At 40.5% G+C, this 16,339-nt stretch overlaps 1 protein-coding gene across 3 annotated transcripts in view; it reads left to right on the top strand.

Annotated features, from left to right (window-relative positions):
- The window catches only part of DAB2 (DAB adaptor protein 2), a 158,164-nt gene that overhangs the window by 119,592 nt on the left and 22,233 nt on the right, over positions 1 to 16,339 (top strand). For 2 of the 3 annotated variants that reach the window (XM_057312217.1, XM_026506866.4), the window contains exon 2: positions 9,754 to 9,882. The exons of the other annotated variant lie outside the window; for it this stretch is intronic. In XM_057312217.1, the coding sequence (XP_057168200.1) occupies positions 9,859 to 9,882 (24 nt within the window). In that variant the 5' untranslated portion in view covers positions 9,754 to 9,858. The remainder of the gene's footprint in view (positions 1 to 9,753; positions 9,883 to 16,339) is intronic. 3 annotated transcript variants of the gene reach the window in all.

Raw genomic sequence — 16,339 nt, 5'->3', positions numbered from 1 at the left:
CTTTGTTTCCAAAAGATTAGCCAAGTATTAAATGAAAAAAACGGCAGTGTCGAATCACTGAGTGGCAAGTTCATGCAACTATCATACTACAAAGCGATGTGACTCTTTGATGCCATGGTCCATACTCAGATTTGTGGCCACCCCGGCCTCCACACCGTTGCTCAAAACCTCAAAGTCTTCCCAGTACCGTCTAGACATAACGTAGTTCTGAAAATTCACTCTAATCCAGTTTGACCCAACTTTCAACCTTTTCCCCTCGTATCACCCAGCACGGTCCTGTATTCTAGCCAAGCTGACATAAATATCCTTTACTCACTGCTATCAATTCCTCTTTCCTGAAAGTGTTTTCTGGCTAATTCACATTCTTCCAGTCTGAAGAACTGAGTTTAATTCTCCCTTTTTGCCTGTATAACTCTAAAACAAAGAAGTTAAGAGCATATGTATTAGCCCTGTGGTATTTTTAGGGGGTTGGTTGACTTTTGTACTTCACCTTCTCTCCAGTCGGGTAGGGATGATAACACTTCCCCCATAGCATTAAATGAGAGTTTAAGCATCATATATCACACTTGGCATATAAAAAAATCCAATAAATTTAACTTACAAAAATATGGCATTCCTTCTGGTTTCCTAACAAACCTGTTTAAGCCATCACCAACCTTGCACTTTCCATCCACTCTGCTCTCTTTTTATCCAGAATATTTATCACCTTCTGAAAGACTGTAATCCATTTATGTGTTTCCCTGTAATCCATTATGTGTTTCCCTAAAAAGGAATAGATCTTTATCTTGCTCATTGACATATCCCAAGCTCTGAAGAGTGCCTGGCACATAGTAGGGACACAGATTTATTACATGAATTAGCTCACATTTGGGGGTAAACTTCATTTTCAGTCTCTAAATTATAGTGATTTTGAGCAGAGATTAATCACCAAACCCCATATGCTCTGAATAAAATAATAATGATAATAATAATAAATTTTTTAAAAAGCTGGCAGTATTTGAAAGCCTTCTTAATCTTCTAATAGTGTAACTTCAGGGCAAAATCTAGGGTAGCCAATGACTTCCCATTTGTATAGTCACTCTGGCTAGGCATGGTGTGAAATGGATGACAGGGCTTTCAGAGTCGAAAGGAAAGACATTTGTTTTTAGCCTTTCAAGGGACTTTCTTAGATGTAGGTGCAAATATAAAATGGAACTTAGGGTAGGGAACCTCAACACTGGAGGGACTGACCCTCAGAAAGAAATTTTAATTACATCCACTTCTGATAATTAGCCTTAAAAGTAGAACTTCCGGGGCGCCTGGGTGGCACAGTGGTTAAGCATCTGCCTTCGGCTCAGGGCGTGATCCCAGCGTTATGGGATCAAGCCCCACATCGGGCTCCTCCGCTATGAGCCTGCTTCTTCCTCTCCCACTCCCCCTGCTTGTGTTCCCTCTCTCGCTGGCTGTCTCTATCTCTGTCAAAAAAATTAAAAAAAACAAAATCTTTAAAAAAAAAAAGTAGAACTTCGCTTATGTTAGTGGGACTAAGAAAATTTAGTCTTTAGTGTTGTTTCTCTCACTATTTTCTTTGGTGTAACTCATTATCTCCATGCTCTGTAGTTTGTTAAGGACTGCTTCCTAGTTTAAAAAAAAAAAAGTAACAACTATAAACATCCCTAATTTCAGATTTTGCTGCACTAGAAGGCATCTGTGGGGTATAGAAGGGCTTGATCATTAGTTTTTTGAGGATTTGTTTTAACCTCCTTGTCTACAATATTGAATCTTTTTAATAAAGATTGGATTAGGAACTGAATAGCGGCTTTCAAAGAAGACTTGTCTTTGCACAGAGCTACAGAGTTCAGCTGAGGAAATGAATGATCTAATTACATTCTCTGACGCTAAAAATGCCGACATTCTAAGACCAGAAAATAGCAGATGCCACCGTGAATCCGTCCAAAGCTTCTAGAACTGGCTCGAGTTACATTTATTTAATGACTATAATCGGGATAATAAAGAGAGACTACACAGGGGGCACCAATCTAATCACTTCTATCCATCCCATGGTTGCCGTAGTATTTAAGTGTCAATTACTTAGCAAGCACAGAATTTTGCAACAGGTCATTACTAGTTCAGAAACTAGATGAGATTGTTCTAAAAGTTAATGAAACATGTTGCTTAAATATTACATTTCTTATGAACCAGGGAAACTTCCTTTACAGTGAGTCATTGATGTTGACATTCCCGTGTAGGCTAACCAGAAGCCTTTTCGTAGTTCAATAAAAATAGGAATATCTCATAATGGGCCAGGAGATCTCAGTGAAAGCCCAGCAAAGTGGCATGTCATAAGCAACCATTGCTACTAGTTCACCTTATGCTAGAACTATAGACCCAAGTGTCACCCCCATGTTTTATCATCTTTAAAAAAAAGCCCAATATGGATGCTGTACGTTTAAGAGGCCTGGGAGAAGGAAGAACTCTCAATCCATCTGCTTATTCTGGGAAAGGCTCCTGTGGTAAGTCAGAATTTTTTTTTTTTACCAAGTTCTTGCTTTAAAACAAAAGCTTGCCCATTAAAGGATCCTTGGGTCTCTGAGTGTTAGGCAGGTATATGAGTAATAACTTAACACAAAGGAAAAATACTTGACACAATGTCTAGCCAAAGCTCTGATAAGTACAAAACAGAATATACTTCAAACATTTCTAGCACAACTGTTAGACAGTAGTAATCTCACTATTAACTTAAAACATATTCATTTAACATGGAAGGAGTAGAGGATTAACCAGCATTAGAAAGCTATCTGCAGCTGGAGATGACTTTGAATAACACATTTTAAAAGACACAGACATCGATCCAATAAGTGAGTCTTTAGTCTAGAAAACCAGAAAAACTAGATTGTCCTAGTATATAAATTTATCATCTCAAATAAGTTAAGCCCTTTGGGGGAAATAGTGATACCTTTGGCACCATATGAATTGATGACTTGTTTAGTTAATTCATTTATTGCTTTTTAAAATATCCAAACTGAGCTGTTTATCAGGCTAGCAGTATAGGTTTATAAGAAACAGCATATTACATTGACTATAACTTCACATAAAGTAAGACACTACTTCTTCAGTCTTGTAGAATACTAACTAGATCAAAAATAAAACAAACAAAATCATATTGTGGTTGGGGAAAAAATAGCACTTTTCTAGGCTCTTCAAAGTCAGTGGTTAATGCTATCTCAGGAGCTTATCTTAAAAAGGAACAGAAGTAAATGAAAGATTCAAGACTCGAGCCTTTGGAAATGTTGTCTAATGACATAACCAGGATAATTTTCTTAGATATCTTATTTTCATGCAGCAAATCAAAACAACTTCTTTTTTTGTTGTTGTTCCTTCTCCTAGCCCTGGAATGATATTTAATGTCAGAAAAGATAATGTAAGAAAGCAACCCAGTGGAATATGTAAGTTAGAAAATCTTCCAAGTCACTCTTTAAGTCCTAGAATAAACTTTTTCTTAAATCTGTACAGATTAAGGTCTTTTCCTTGTGTTTTTTTTAAAATAATTTTTTATTATGTTATGTTAGTCACCATACAGTATATCCTGAGATTTTGATGCAATGTTCCATGATTCATTATTTGTGTATAACACCCAGTGCTCCATGCAATACGTGCCCTCCTCACTACCCATTGTGTTCTTTGATTACTATAACTAAGGAAGAAGATGAGTAAGTTGTATCTTCATTTTGTAAGAACACTTAGTTCTCTGAAATACCACCCTCTGTTTTAATCTTGTTGGTAGAAGTCACTTCAATGACTTGCCAAAGGTGGTATGGAAATGGACTGTCTGAAAGCTTCTTTGATTAGGAACATTGTTTAACGTTTGGGATCACATAGAGGTGGCTTTTTGCTGAAGGCTCTAGTAGATACAAGACTCCCTGCATCACTTTTCCGAACTTGCTGATTGTGCTTCATGATTCCTAAGGTAGCTGTCTAGCTGTGTTTGTGGAAGGGAGGCCCAGTGAATGGTGAGACTTACATGATTCTAACAGGCATAATTTCGATTACATTTACTTGGATTTATAGAGAGAGAGTTCATGAAACAAAACCCGTCTCACGTGCTTAGGCTTTGTAAGCGAAAGTCCGACATTGAGCGGTAGGTTTTCTAATTGCAGCTGGAACTTCCCCGCTCATCTATCTGTGCTGCGAAAGGACCCTATACATTTATTGTTTGAAGTAATTGCTTCAATTGTACAGCAACTAAAATCCCCGGTCTGCCTCCTTTAGCATGGGTTAATGTGCTACCTCGACTATTCCCATCCTTCAGCTTAATTTAAAAATGCACTTACTTTTTCTCCCTGCTTGCTTGGTCCAATAGCATTTCCGAAAAGAGGACAGAATAATGACGGAGTGCGCACGTTAGCTCAATGGTACTCGTGCATTTTTGCCATCTTGTGCTCACCTGCAGCAGCTTCTTGGAAAATTTGTAGATAAACACAGTTTCCAAGCAGCTAGTCTAGCTATTTCAGGACCTTTTTTGGATCCTGCCACCTAAATTTTCCAGCCTTGAGTAGTAGTAGTAGTATCACCTCAAGAAGCAAGAAAACAAGTTGGCAGACTCACCTTTCTCCTTGTCTACCAGAACTCTGAAATCTCCTAGGGATTTCTTAGCTGTTAACCTATCAAATCTGGTCAGCAACGCAGAAGTAATGAGCCTGTATTCTTATTTCTCCCAGAAGAGTTCCCCTGGCCTTTTAGATAGCGTCCTGCACTTGCTAACCTTCCTGATATCAGGAGGGGAGAGGGTTGGCTATCAGGTTGCTGGTCCTATGCAGACCTGAAATTGGACAAATAAATAGAAAGTCTGTTTTATTTTGTAAATGATTCTTTTTGTCTTCATCTTATTTAAAAACAACCAAGTCTTTTCTAAGGGAAATCAGCTAAGTTATGAAGAACCATCCGTAAAGTGGTAATTGATGTATCAAGCACACAGATCACAAAAAGTAGTTTTAAAAACACATATATTCTTAACCATGGGGGTTAGCAGGGTCCGCATCATCCTTAGAGATGAAGCATGAATGCCCTGTTGGAGGTGGATATCTGGCCCAACTAGAAAAGGTCCTATCAGACATGGAAATGTGAGCCAATGGTAAGTTTCTCGTGGAAGGTTAATGCCAGCTCTAAGGGGGTGCTGGGCGCTAAAACAAAGGACATATTCTACTGGAAAGGCCACCTAGAACTCAGAGAGGACATATCAGGGTGAGACCGCTTAAACGGATCTGGTGTTGTGTCTACATAGCTATAAGAACTTTTTTTTCATAGTTTTGGTCTATGTACAGACAGAGAGAGAAAAAGAAGTTCTGCCTGTCCGTATACAATTACGACACATACACCGCAGTTCGACTTTTCTGTGCTGATGGTACAAGGCAGCTGGATTCTTGTTCCTTTAAGCTCCTCAAAACACAGCTTGTCTCTGAAACATGAGTTGTGGAAAGGTACAGAAACACTCAAGCACTGGCTTTGAGGATTATATAAATGTGGGCCTCTGCCTGGAAAGGAAAACCACATTGGGATTTAATATAATTCAGCCAGGCTATTAAAGAAGAAACCAAATTTCAGGCAATGTTTCTTGCCTTGGAAGAGGAAAAGTTTAAGATTACCTGCTTGCTTTTAAAGTGCTCTGCTGTAGTATATCATAAAATAATTCTACTGGAGTACGTGGCACTTCATTCTTACTTATGTTTAAAATACAGATGGTTCTAAATAACATGCTTTCTTTAGCTCTGCGAACATCCACGCAGACTTTCAAGACGACTGTTGTAACGGCACTACAGTAGAAAGTGGACTGTGTTTAACAATTAGGATTTATAGTACAAGTATCATAGGTGAAGGGCTCAAAGGAAAAAATTATTGTATCCTGAAATCCACATGCTAGATAGGCTGTACACCCATTTTGACTTAATTCAGGATTATTTCATATGGGAACCAGAAAGCACAACGTGATGTTGTGTGTTTTAGGACACCAACTAAGATTCATTTCTATGATTTATTTTAAAACTGGCTTGCGGCTAGAAAGAGGAGTTTGTTTTGCTAGCTAACCTAACTTGAGAAGAATAGACATGAAAAAAATGAAATACTTGCTGGTCAGTTTGGTTAGATATACATATATGTGAGGAAAGACTGTTGAAAAAGGTATGAATAGGAGCGCCTGGGCGGCTCAGTCGGTTAAGCATCTGCCTTCGGCTCAGGTCATGATCTGGACATCCTGGGATGTTAGCCTGGAATCAGGCTCCCTGCTCACCGGGGAGTCTGCTTCTCCCTTTCCCTCTGTGCTCTCTCTCTCACTCTCACTCTCTCTCTCTCACTCTCTCTCAAGAAAATAAATAAAGTCTTTTAAAAAAGATAAGAAAAGAAAAAGGTCTGAATAGTGTCAGTGTATTGGCCTAGGAATCAAATGGTACAATGACAGTCCTTTTCCCTCACTCGGTTCATTAGCTTTTGGACTACTTTTTTCCTGCAAGGTAATATCCGTTATACATTTAAATGCCAAATTCAAAGTAAAAGTCATATGTTTACTGTGTTTTTGTACCAGTTCCATAATGCTTCTCCTCAAATCACTGCCCCAAAGGCCCTGCAATAGAAAATTTCTAGAGGCTTCCATGTTAGCAGTGGTGTGTTTTTTTTTTTTTTACATTTAAAACCCTAAAATTGTTCATATAAATTATTCATTCTTTAGAATACCCCCTTCCCTTGGTTTAGGATGAGAGGAAAGCAGACTGAAATATAGTATCCTACTTTACCATTTAATAGTACACAATAGAGTTCTTCTAAATTCAGATTTTAAAACTGATTTATTCCATTTGCCCATTCCAGTTATCTAGCAACACTTCAGATTTTAAAAATCTTATTCCTTCCACGTGATTTTTCAGCATACTTTCTGGTTACGGTCACTTCATAACTAGAAATAGAAAACTCCGCAAGGGCCCCTTTTCTGTCACTGTCTTTACAGCATGGTGTCCCCCGCCTTATGACAGCACCTTGGTGCAGGCTACATGCCGGGTTTTCTCCCCTGAAGCAAGCGCTTGGTGACAGAAGCAGATGCTGCCATCACTGACCCTGCAGTAGTGTCTCAGCATAAGGGGAGGAGTGCCTGGCAGAATTCTGTCACGTCTCCACAGTCCCTCTGGTCACACAGCTCTTTCAGCCTGCTCACATGTACCACTGTACTAATGAGGTTGCCCAAAGTGTGGAAGCATTTCTTGGCTGGGTTAGGTGGGAACCCTGATGTTTCAGCCCAGGTCTTTAGAGTAGATTGCTTACTGAATACCCATTCCTCAGCCACAAAGAGTCTTCCCTTCATCCCTACCCCCCAAAACACACACAGCTGCCCCATGTTGACTTTGGTCTCTTGACCATTTCCCAAAAATGTCTTGGCTTGCTATGCAAATTTACCCACCATATTGCCAGCAGCTACCTTTGAGCCTAAAGCCCAAGGTGTATGGCCCGTCCACCCCACAAAAAGCCATATTTAGCCTTTCCTCAGAATTAATGGGAATCACTCATGGCTTCTTCCATAGGTGACTTTGAGAGCTCTCTAATAGAGAAAGCAACAGCTAATAAGGTGTTTCAAGATGGTACTTAATATTATGAACTTGACTCAAGGACGCAGTCACTACCTTGCCAGTCTCACTCCTCCATGTGGCTCCTGAGGTATAAGTACAAATGAGACAAGAGCAGATAAGGAAACAAATACCACATTGTTAGGGGGATCAGGGCCCAGGAACCCCCAGATGCAGAGATCTGATAAGTAGGGCTGAAGCACACTATTCACCAGACCAGAAAGCCTCCATTCTCTTTTCCACGTCAGGTTGTGTCTGCTGCATTGCCCTGCCCAACTCACTTGAGATAGACAGAGCACATGTACCATAGCTAGTTGAGCCATGTCCAGATGGTCACTGGTGTCAGGGGTACCATGGTAGAGCATAACCCAAATGATCCAATGCCAGCAACGTACGGCAATGACAGAAACATGATTTTCAAGCCTCCAAAGTTTCAATATCAACTTCCTTCCCTTTGTAGAAGTGAGTTAAAGGATAAAGTCAGATTCTAGTTTTCCTGCTGTGTTCGGTCTAAGCTGGGTGGTGCTCAAGAACTGAGGTGGAATGATTGACGGGATGTTACAGTTGAGATGGGTATACACTCTAACGTCAGTTAACCCAACTCCAAGCCGAGAATTCCACGTGGTCAAAAGACCACAGGGATAGTCCAACGTTATAGTCTTTCTTAGAGTCTGAGTGAGTGGTTCTAGACTCAGTTCTCTATGCATGTCTTTGATCATGCAAGCGTGCTAACTTATACCCAGCTATCCCAAGAGGCAAGAGCATACTTTGACTATGAGTTTACACTTTCTTCTTTTTCTAACTCTAGGGAGTTAAGTACTCTAACCAGTCATTGCACTGAAACAACTGAATAATATGATTGTAAAATCGAGCATAAACTTAATACTTCAGTTCAATTTGTGAACAATTTCAGACATTCCTAGTGAACTGCTTGCACTGTCCAGTTTAGAGAATGGGCCCTCATCTGGAGAGCATTAAGCTCCTTTTTAAAGCTTAAAGTCTCCTAAACACTATTTATAATGATGGCTATTTTTTAGGCTCTAGTAGGAGATATTCCTAATAAAAACTCACTTTAAAAACAAAATGGGTGTGGTGGGTACAAAAATTAAGAGAGGTCATAATGAGTCAAAAATATTCAAAGTCGCCAACCCAAGAAATCAAACTTCCTGTCATGCTTAAAAAAAAAAAAAATGAAAAGGCCACACACTGAATAGTAGAGAATGTACTAAAATGAATTTGAATTCTTTGATCTGTGAGCTGCAGCTCAAACCTAGCCAAATACTTTCTTCCAAGCAGCCAAATCAACATTAATAAGCCAGTTTGACCAAACAGGACCCGAGCTACCTAGGTAAAAAAGAATCCAGTGACAATGCGTGATTAGACCACATAAAGTCCTTTTTCTGTTTTGGTTCAGAAAACATCTATGAAATGAAATTCTGCTAGGCTATCTTCCTGTTCTGTGCTTGCTGTATCTACTAAATGGAACGTATTCTTGGTTCAGTCTGTATGTAATGGGTTTAGCACTGTCTTCTTAAAAATAGTTTTAAAAAAGTTATGCATATAATCTCTAGGAATAGGACAGTAGAGTCCGTGTGAAGCTCTGGACACCAGCTCCATCCCAACCAGCCGTTTAATGATAGGCAAGTTGTACATTCTTTCTTGCCCTCAGTTTCTAATCTTTAGTAATGAAATGGTGTGACCGATTATTCCCTGGGTTTCTTCCAGCTCAAAGTCTAACCACTTGATATTTCTTTAAGGGGACAAAGGGTCATGGAAGTGGGTGGTTGGAACTCAGACTTGTCAGTACATTAGAATTACCTGGGAATCTTTCAAATATATTGGTGTTTGTGTCTCTTCCCCCAGAGATTTGGATCTAACCGACCTGGGTGTGGCATGGACATCTTTTTAGGAGCTCTCCAGTAAAAATTCCCCAGGTTATCTGAGGTAGACCCTCTAAACCGCCCATGGTAATGGTGTAGTCTTGGATTTGACTCAGCGTCTCTGGGTGGCTTGGAGTAGATTCAGAAACCGGAGTTGAACAGGAGGGGCTCTACCCCAGGCAAACACGCTCACTTTTTCACCTGGGCCTTCCCGGTTAAAGCACTCCATCCTTGTCTCTGTGTTTGCTAGCTGTTTATTGTTGGTCCTCGTTGTTCTGAAATTGTTTAAACAGTCGCTGTGGAAAAGCCATGTTGGATGCCACACAAGACTACACCGGACACAGCACGTGAGACACAGTTTGGATTTCAGCACAACTACCTTCCAGTGAGCTCTTTCTATGCAGGAGGCGCTGAGGCTTCTGGTAATGACTCTGAAAACTTTATTCACATTTTACACATGTGAATATTAGAGAAGTTGCCCCGAGCTGCAGAGCTAGAAAATGGCAAAAGTGTGTAAGACACACACACACACACACACACACACACACCCGCCCACCAAGCCTCAGCCTTTAGCAGCTCTACTGTCCTACCTCTACCTAAAATTCACTGTTTGGGGCACTCTTGGTCTGACTTGGTTCCAAAGACCGGGAAAAGCTTCTCGGTTCAGTCCTCCAGGTCCAACAGCATGCTTTCTGTGGGTTCAATGCAATGGAAAATGCTCTCTGTCAAAGCATAACTTGTGTGTACCTCCTTGACTCAGGCATGTCTTGTCCCTGAGGCCCCCACGGCAGCGTCAGCACTTACAAGAAACTCTCCTAAGGACTCCTTTTGAGGGTGCATTCACATTGTCTCATTTCCCCCAGTTAAAAGGCTGCAACAATCTTCCTGTCTATTGCACCGGGCCTTCATGGAGTAGAGTAAGCCTTCCCTAAAAGCATAGGATTCTGAGCAGTTTTAAGGAGAAAGGTTTTACATCAAGTGTCAGAAACAGCTTAACTTTGCTGTATCATTTCTGGCAACATCCCTTATTCTCGAAAGGTTACTTGGGAAATAATGGCGAAGGCAGCTTGCTGCCCTCTTGGACCCCGAGATCTGCCTTAGAGGTTAATATTTCACATGTCCTAAAGTTGTACCCCAGCGGAGACAGGCATAAAGTTCCAAAGGACAAAGGAGCATGTTTTCTGATAAGTACAAAGTACTGGACATTCTAGCAAAGATCTTTATGTTGCTTTGTTCTTAACTCTTCTTAACTCTCCTGTGTCCATTTTATGGGACTCTTTCTGAAAAGTTAACTGGTACGTTCAAGTCAGTGGGATGATGACTTTAAAAGCAGCTTAGAAAATACAGGTTAAAATCAATGTGATTTTTTTCAAGAAGATAAGAGCCATCAGCATCTATAGGAGACAAGGGAACACAGATCATGTTCAATTTTAAGCCTAACAACTTATTAGTGATTGATTTGATTTTGTCTTACGAGTCCATGAACTTACTTATAAAATAGACCCATTTTACTTCCCAGAGCTGTCAGGATAAATGTTTCAAGTGCTTGGTAGGTAAAATGTTTGTCCCCTCCTCCTTAAAAGTAAAAACAGAATCTCTACCATTTGTGGAATGGAGCTACCATTAAGTAAGTCCTAAAGTTATTCCTTTTACCAGCATTTTGAGACTGACCAAGCAGATTTCTCTCTGCTGTGTATAATTAGGGTAGGAAGGTTGCTTGGGAGAGAGGGGGATACTTGTGTCAGGATATTGCCGAGAACCCTGGAATCATTAAATCCTATCATTGTTGATACCCACACAATCTTACTGAAGGAAATGGTGCCAGCAAGAATAAGGAGGTGCTGACCAAACTTCTCCCTACACAAATTCATCCCTACATGGGTACGTTCCAGGGTTCTAGATACTAGATATCTTGCATGAATCACTTTAAGGGCTAAACAATCCAGCAGTTTTTTGGTTTGTTGCTGTTTTTTCCTTGTGCAAGGGATATACTTGTCATAAGATGACTCAAGTAGTCTTCTGGTATACATTTCTCAGAACCTTCTCAGAAACTGCAAAAAGATGTTGCAAACTCCAAAATCTCTTCTAGTCATCTGATTCTTGCACCATGGAAAAGGGAAGTTCCCGCATTCTTTCAGGGAGGTTTGTGTTAAGTCCAGAATCCAAGTTATGTATCTTTGCTCAAATGGGAGCTAATTTTCTTGACTTAGCAAAGTTTCTTTCACAACTTGCTGTCCTATAATTAGGCCTTAAGAAGGAGTCAAGAATCTACAATAGCTTTAGATGCTCCTCTCTTTCCAGCTGTGCCTTCTTAGCCTCCTGTCTTCGAGTTTCTAACAAAGGGAACAGCCCTCCCCTAGGAAAGGGAACCAGCTAGGGTTAGATGTGAAGCTGTTCACGTGACCCTCTGTATATGTTTTTTAGCTTTCATTTGTAATCCTGGCTTTATGATAATCCGCCTTGCGTGTGTTTCCTGATTAATTTTGTGCTCCTTGGTCAGAAGAGTTTCTGTGACTAAACCCGAGGAATAAGAACACTGTAGGCTTTCTGGATGTCCTACATCTGCTTCTTCCCTGTTACTAAAACCTTTACGTTACTAGAGCTTTAAAACAGAACACAGAGATTAATGCACTCTAGATAATTTTTTTAAACAATGCCCCTAATTTGGGAAAGTAACCAAAGAAAATAGTAGGGCACCTTTTGGCCCTCAGGTCCCTTTTCCAGGCCCAAACCCATTCCAAAAACAAGTCATTATAAAACCTGCTGAAGGTTTTATGAGAACAATGGACAATTCTGTAACATTGTCAGAAGAACTATGCATTTGAGTTTTTCCATCCTTAAGTTGATTATTCTCTACAGAGGGACCTGAGTCTAGAAGCAGGACTTTCTCCATCTACTATATGTCAGATGGTAGCTTGGACATTTGGAATCTGTGATGGGGGATTTGCCCTTTTAACCTTGGGAGAAAGATAAATGTTTATCTGTCTGGTATATGGGATACTGAAAGGATGCTTTTACCGAACTCTTTCAAAGAACCTATTTACCATTTCTTTATAAAGGAGTTTATCTCTGAGTCTTGGGGCTTTGGGGCAGAGTCTGCTCTCTGATCACTTCAGGGAACATGGATACATTTTAAATGGCGTGACCCGCACCGCAGACCTACCTTCGGTTATTGCAACCTGATATACGTATACCTTTTCTTCCGGGAATTTATGCTAAAGAAACATTTTTCTCTCTAATAATTTTTTTTTCCTGGCCCCTTATAACTGCTCATTCCGAAACAGTGGAAGGATATAATTAAAGGATACCAAATACCTTTAACACAATTCCAGTGGTGTGAACAGTTGTACTTAAGTGTCTGAAAAGAGAAGTTTTCGCTGTAAAACCTTGTTCACTTTAGAACCCTCCCATCTTGGCCCCGTCTGCCGACACTAGATTGGAGACCTGGTCTTGAGCTGTGAGGTTGCTGTGTCTTGTATCACTTTTATGACTTCACATATCACCATTCCCACTCCCAAGCCCCTCAAAATGTTTTGTGGTATTTCTCAAATTCCTTTGAAATATTCTCACTTTAGAATAAAATTTACCAAATTTAATGACCTAAAATATTTTCTTGTCAGAAAGAGCATCCAGCAGAAAAATGCAATATTAGGCTCCAAGGATGGTCAGTAAACTCCCTTACCTAGATTATTTTCAAGCTGAACTGGAGGGTAGGAGGGGCAGGCTTCTGGAAGAGGTCTTACCTATGCTCTCCAGGGGAAATCGGTAAGTGGGATGAGCTGGATGTTGGGGAGAGGGGAGTTTGGAAAGAGCCAAAAAGCAAATAATGCTCGAAAGAAATGAGAAACTTGGGTTGCTATACAAATGTCTCGCATACAGGGGCTCCTGGGTGGCACAGCGGCTAAGCGTCTGCCTTCGGCTCAGGGCGTGATCCCGGCGTTATGGGATCGAGCCCCACATCGGGCTCCTCTGCTAGGAGCCTGCTTCTTCCTCTCCCACTCCCCCTGCTTGTGTTCCCTCTCTCGCTGGCTGTCTCTATCTCTGTCAAATAAATAAATAAAATCTTAAAAAAAAAAAAAGTCTCACATACAAAACAAAAAACGTCTGAATCTTTGTCCTAGATGTAAGGGGAACCACCACAAGACCAAGCAGGAAAGCTTCAATGTTATTCTAAAATTTAGAAGAACTTCATTTAAAAAAAAAGAATCCAGATCATTCCAATACAGAAAGCACAAGCCATGGACAGGAGCATCATGGTTATTATGGGAGCAAAAGGAAGGGAGGGAAAAGGCTCACGAAAGGGGGTAGGTGTCTGATGCATGCAGTCAAGTATCCCCCAGAGACTGAACAGTAAAGTAATTGGATTTGGTCAGGACACCCATCAGCAGCTGTAGTTGAGTTTCTGAGAAGAGAGTTGAGATGAGCAAGTCCTTTGAGAGGAAGGGAATATGAAAAAGTAGAGGGTAGAAGACTATCAAGTTCAAATGTTTAATCATGAAAGGATCATGAGATGATGATTAGAGGGTTACAGGGAAGTGTTTTCCTTATTTCTGAGATGAGATCTAAGCAGCTTCTAAAGGAGAGGGCCCAATGGGGAAAAGGTGCGGACGCAGGAGGATGCATGTCCTTGTATCGCCTTAGGTCAGAGCTTAGTCTCACCTCCTATTGTTAACATGGGCAAATATCCTCTAGAATTGTAACAAAGTCTCCGAAATTAAGAAAATAATTATTAGCTTCCTGAAATTGGAAGAGTGTGGATATGACTAGGAGATTTATCATGTCACCAGGAAACAAATCTTGGGAACCACGGAAATCAATCAAGGCATACAAAATAGAGGTGTGGCATTAGTGTCCTAGGCCCGCCATAACAAATCACCGAAAACTAGTCGACTTAAAACCACAGAAACTTATTCTCTCAGTCTTGAGGTCAGAAGCCCAAAATCAAGATGTCAACAGGGTTTGTTCCTTCTGGAAGCTCTGAGGAAGAACCCGTTCTGTGCTTCTTTCCCAGCTTCTGGTGGACATTGGCAATCCTTGGCATTCTTGGTCTGTAGATATGTCAATCCAGTCTTCACCTCCGTATTCGCATTACCTTCTCCTCTGCGTGGCTTTTTGTCCCAAATTTCCCTTTGCCTTTCTTTTATAAGGACATCTGTTATGGGATTTAGGGCCCTCCCAAATCCAGGATGATCCCAACTGAAGATCCTTAATGACAGTTACAAATACCTATTTCCCAAATAAGGCCACATCCAAAGGTTTGGGGGTTAGGATTTTGGACGTATCTTTTTAGGGGCCACTACTTGTGTAATAGAGCATCTCTATAGCTAGTATGGGGCTTCTCAAAGGAGACCCGTGAGTGTAACATGTGAGGAACTCTGGCTTGGGGCCAGACAGCCTGGGTTAGACCCAGGTTTTACCACTTAGCAGCTGTATAATTTAAAACCCCTGTGCCTTGGCTTTCCCTCTGAAAAAGTGAAATACTACTATTTCATAATACTCATGAGGTTACTCTGAATTTTTTGTAGTTAATACACATAAAAGCCTACCAGTACCTGCCCCAACTAAATCTTGAGTAAATAGGGCTTGGAGTTCCCTGCTACATAAGACTTGCACCTGTGAGGAGACCGTCTGCCTGGCTGCCTACCAGTCAGGTGTCTTTGAGCACAATTAACTACGAAATCTCCAAATTAAATAATTCAGATAACATTAATCATACACAGATTTCTGTATATATGTGTTTTTCAAGACTATTAAGACTCTAAAGACCATTTAAAGCCTCATGGGGGGGAGATGAAGTGTGCATCTTGAGGAAAATGTGTTAACATTTACGAAGCCAGGGAAGTGCAATTTATGCTGACTGAGAAGCAAAAAAATGTAAGACTTACTTTTTACCCTTTAGTATCTAGATAATTACATATATTTCCATGTGGCGGACTGGGTCCTTGAATTTAAAAAGCTCCAATAGGGCACCTGGGTGGCTCAGTGTGTTACGCATCTGCCTTGACTCAGATCATGATCTCAGAGTCCTGGGATCTGAGCCCCACATCAGGCTCCCTGCTGAGCGAGGATCCTGCTTCTCCCTCTGCCTCTGCCCCTCCCCCCCAACATGTGCTCTCTCTCCTCTCTCTCTCAAATAAATATATAAAATCTTAAAAAAAAATAAAAATAAAAAGCTCATATAAAGGGGTGTTTTAAAAACAGAATTAAGAGAGCTTTTTGGGGTGGGAGGACTATACCAGTCCATGGGTGGTCCTAACAGGTCCTAACAAAACTGTGAATGGCTGCTTCCCTCTGGTCTTCAGTCCATGTAGAAAGTTAACACTCTCTCAGAAGCTGTGTAGAAACTTTGACTTCTGGGAGGGGAAAGAGTCTTTTGAAACATTAGTTCACTTCTGTGTGCTTACAATGACTCTAATTTTTTCTCTTTTACCTGCCATGATACAAAGGGAGTCTTACGAGAACACATGCCACAGCTGTCTTGAGGTTAATAATGCTAAATGATAGCATACAAGTATTTCCACTCAATGCATTGCACGACAGACATCCCATAAGTTCACTCTTCCCCTGATACATGTAAGTGTTAATGTCAAAAATGGTTGTCCTCTAAAGTATAGTGCTAGGAAAGCCCTGGAAATCGTACGCAGAATCACAACATGTAAAAAATATATATATTTATCAATAGGAATAAGATAACATTTTTAACTCTATTCTTGACACTGCCTTTACAACTAAATGGTTTTTGAAGCAGAATTTATAATGTCCAATTTCAGATGCCAATTGCAATCATCTCAGACTCAGCATCCAATATATTCATACTTGGCTGTGAATTCTTATTTTTGTATGTGTGACATGTTTTGATCCCTGCCTTTAATACTAGAT

This window comes from Ursus arctos, unplaced genomic scaffold (assembly GCF_023065955.2).
Source record: "Ursus arctos isolate Adak ecotype North America unplaced genomic scaffold, UrsArc2.0 scaffold_15, whole genome shotgun sequence".
Lineage (NCBI taxonomy): Eukaryota > Metazoa > Chordata > Mammalia > Carnivora > Ursidae > Ursus > Ursus arctos.
This window is presented reverse-complemented; position numbering and strand designations above follow the sequence as displayed.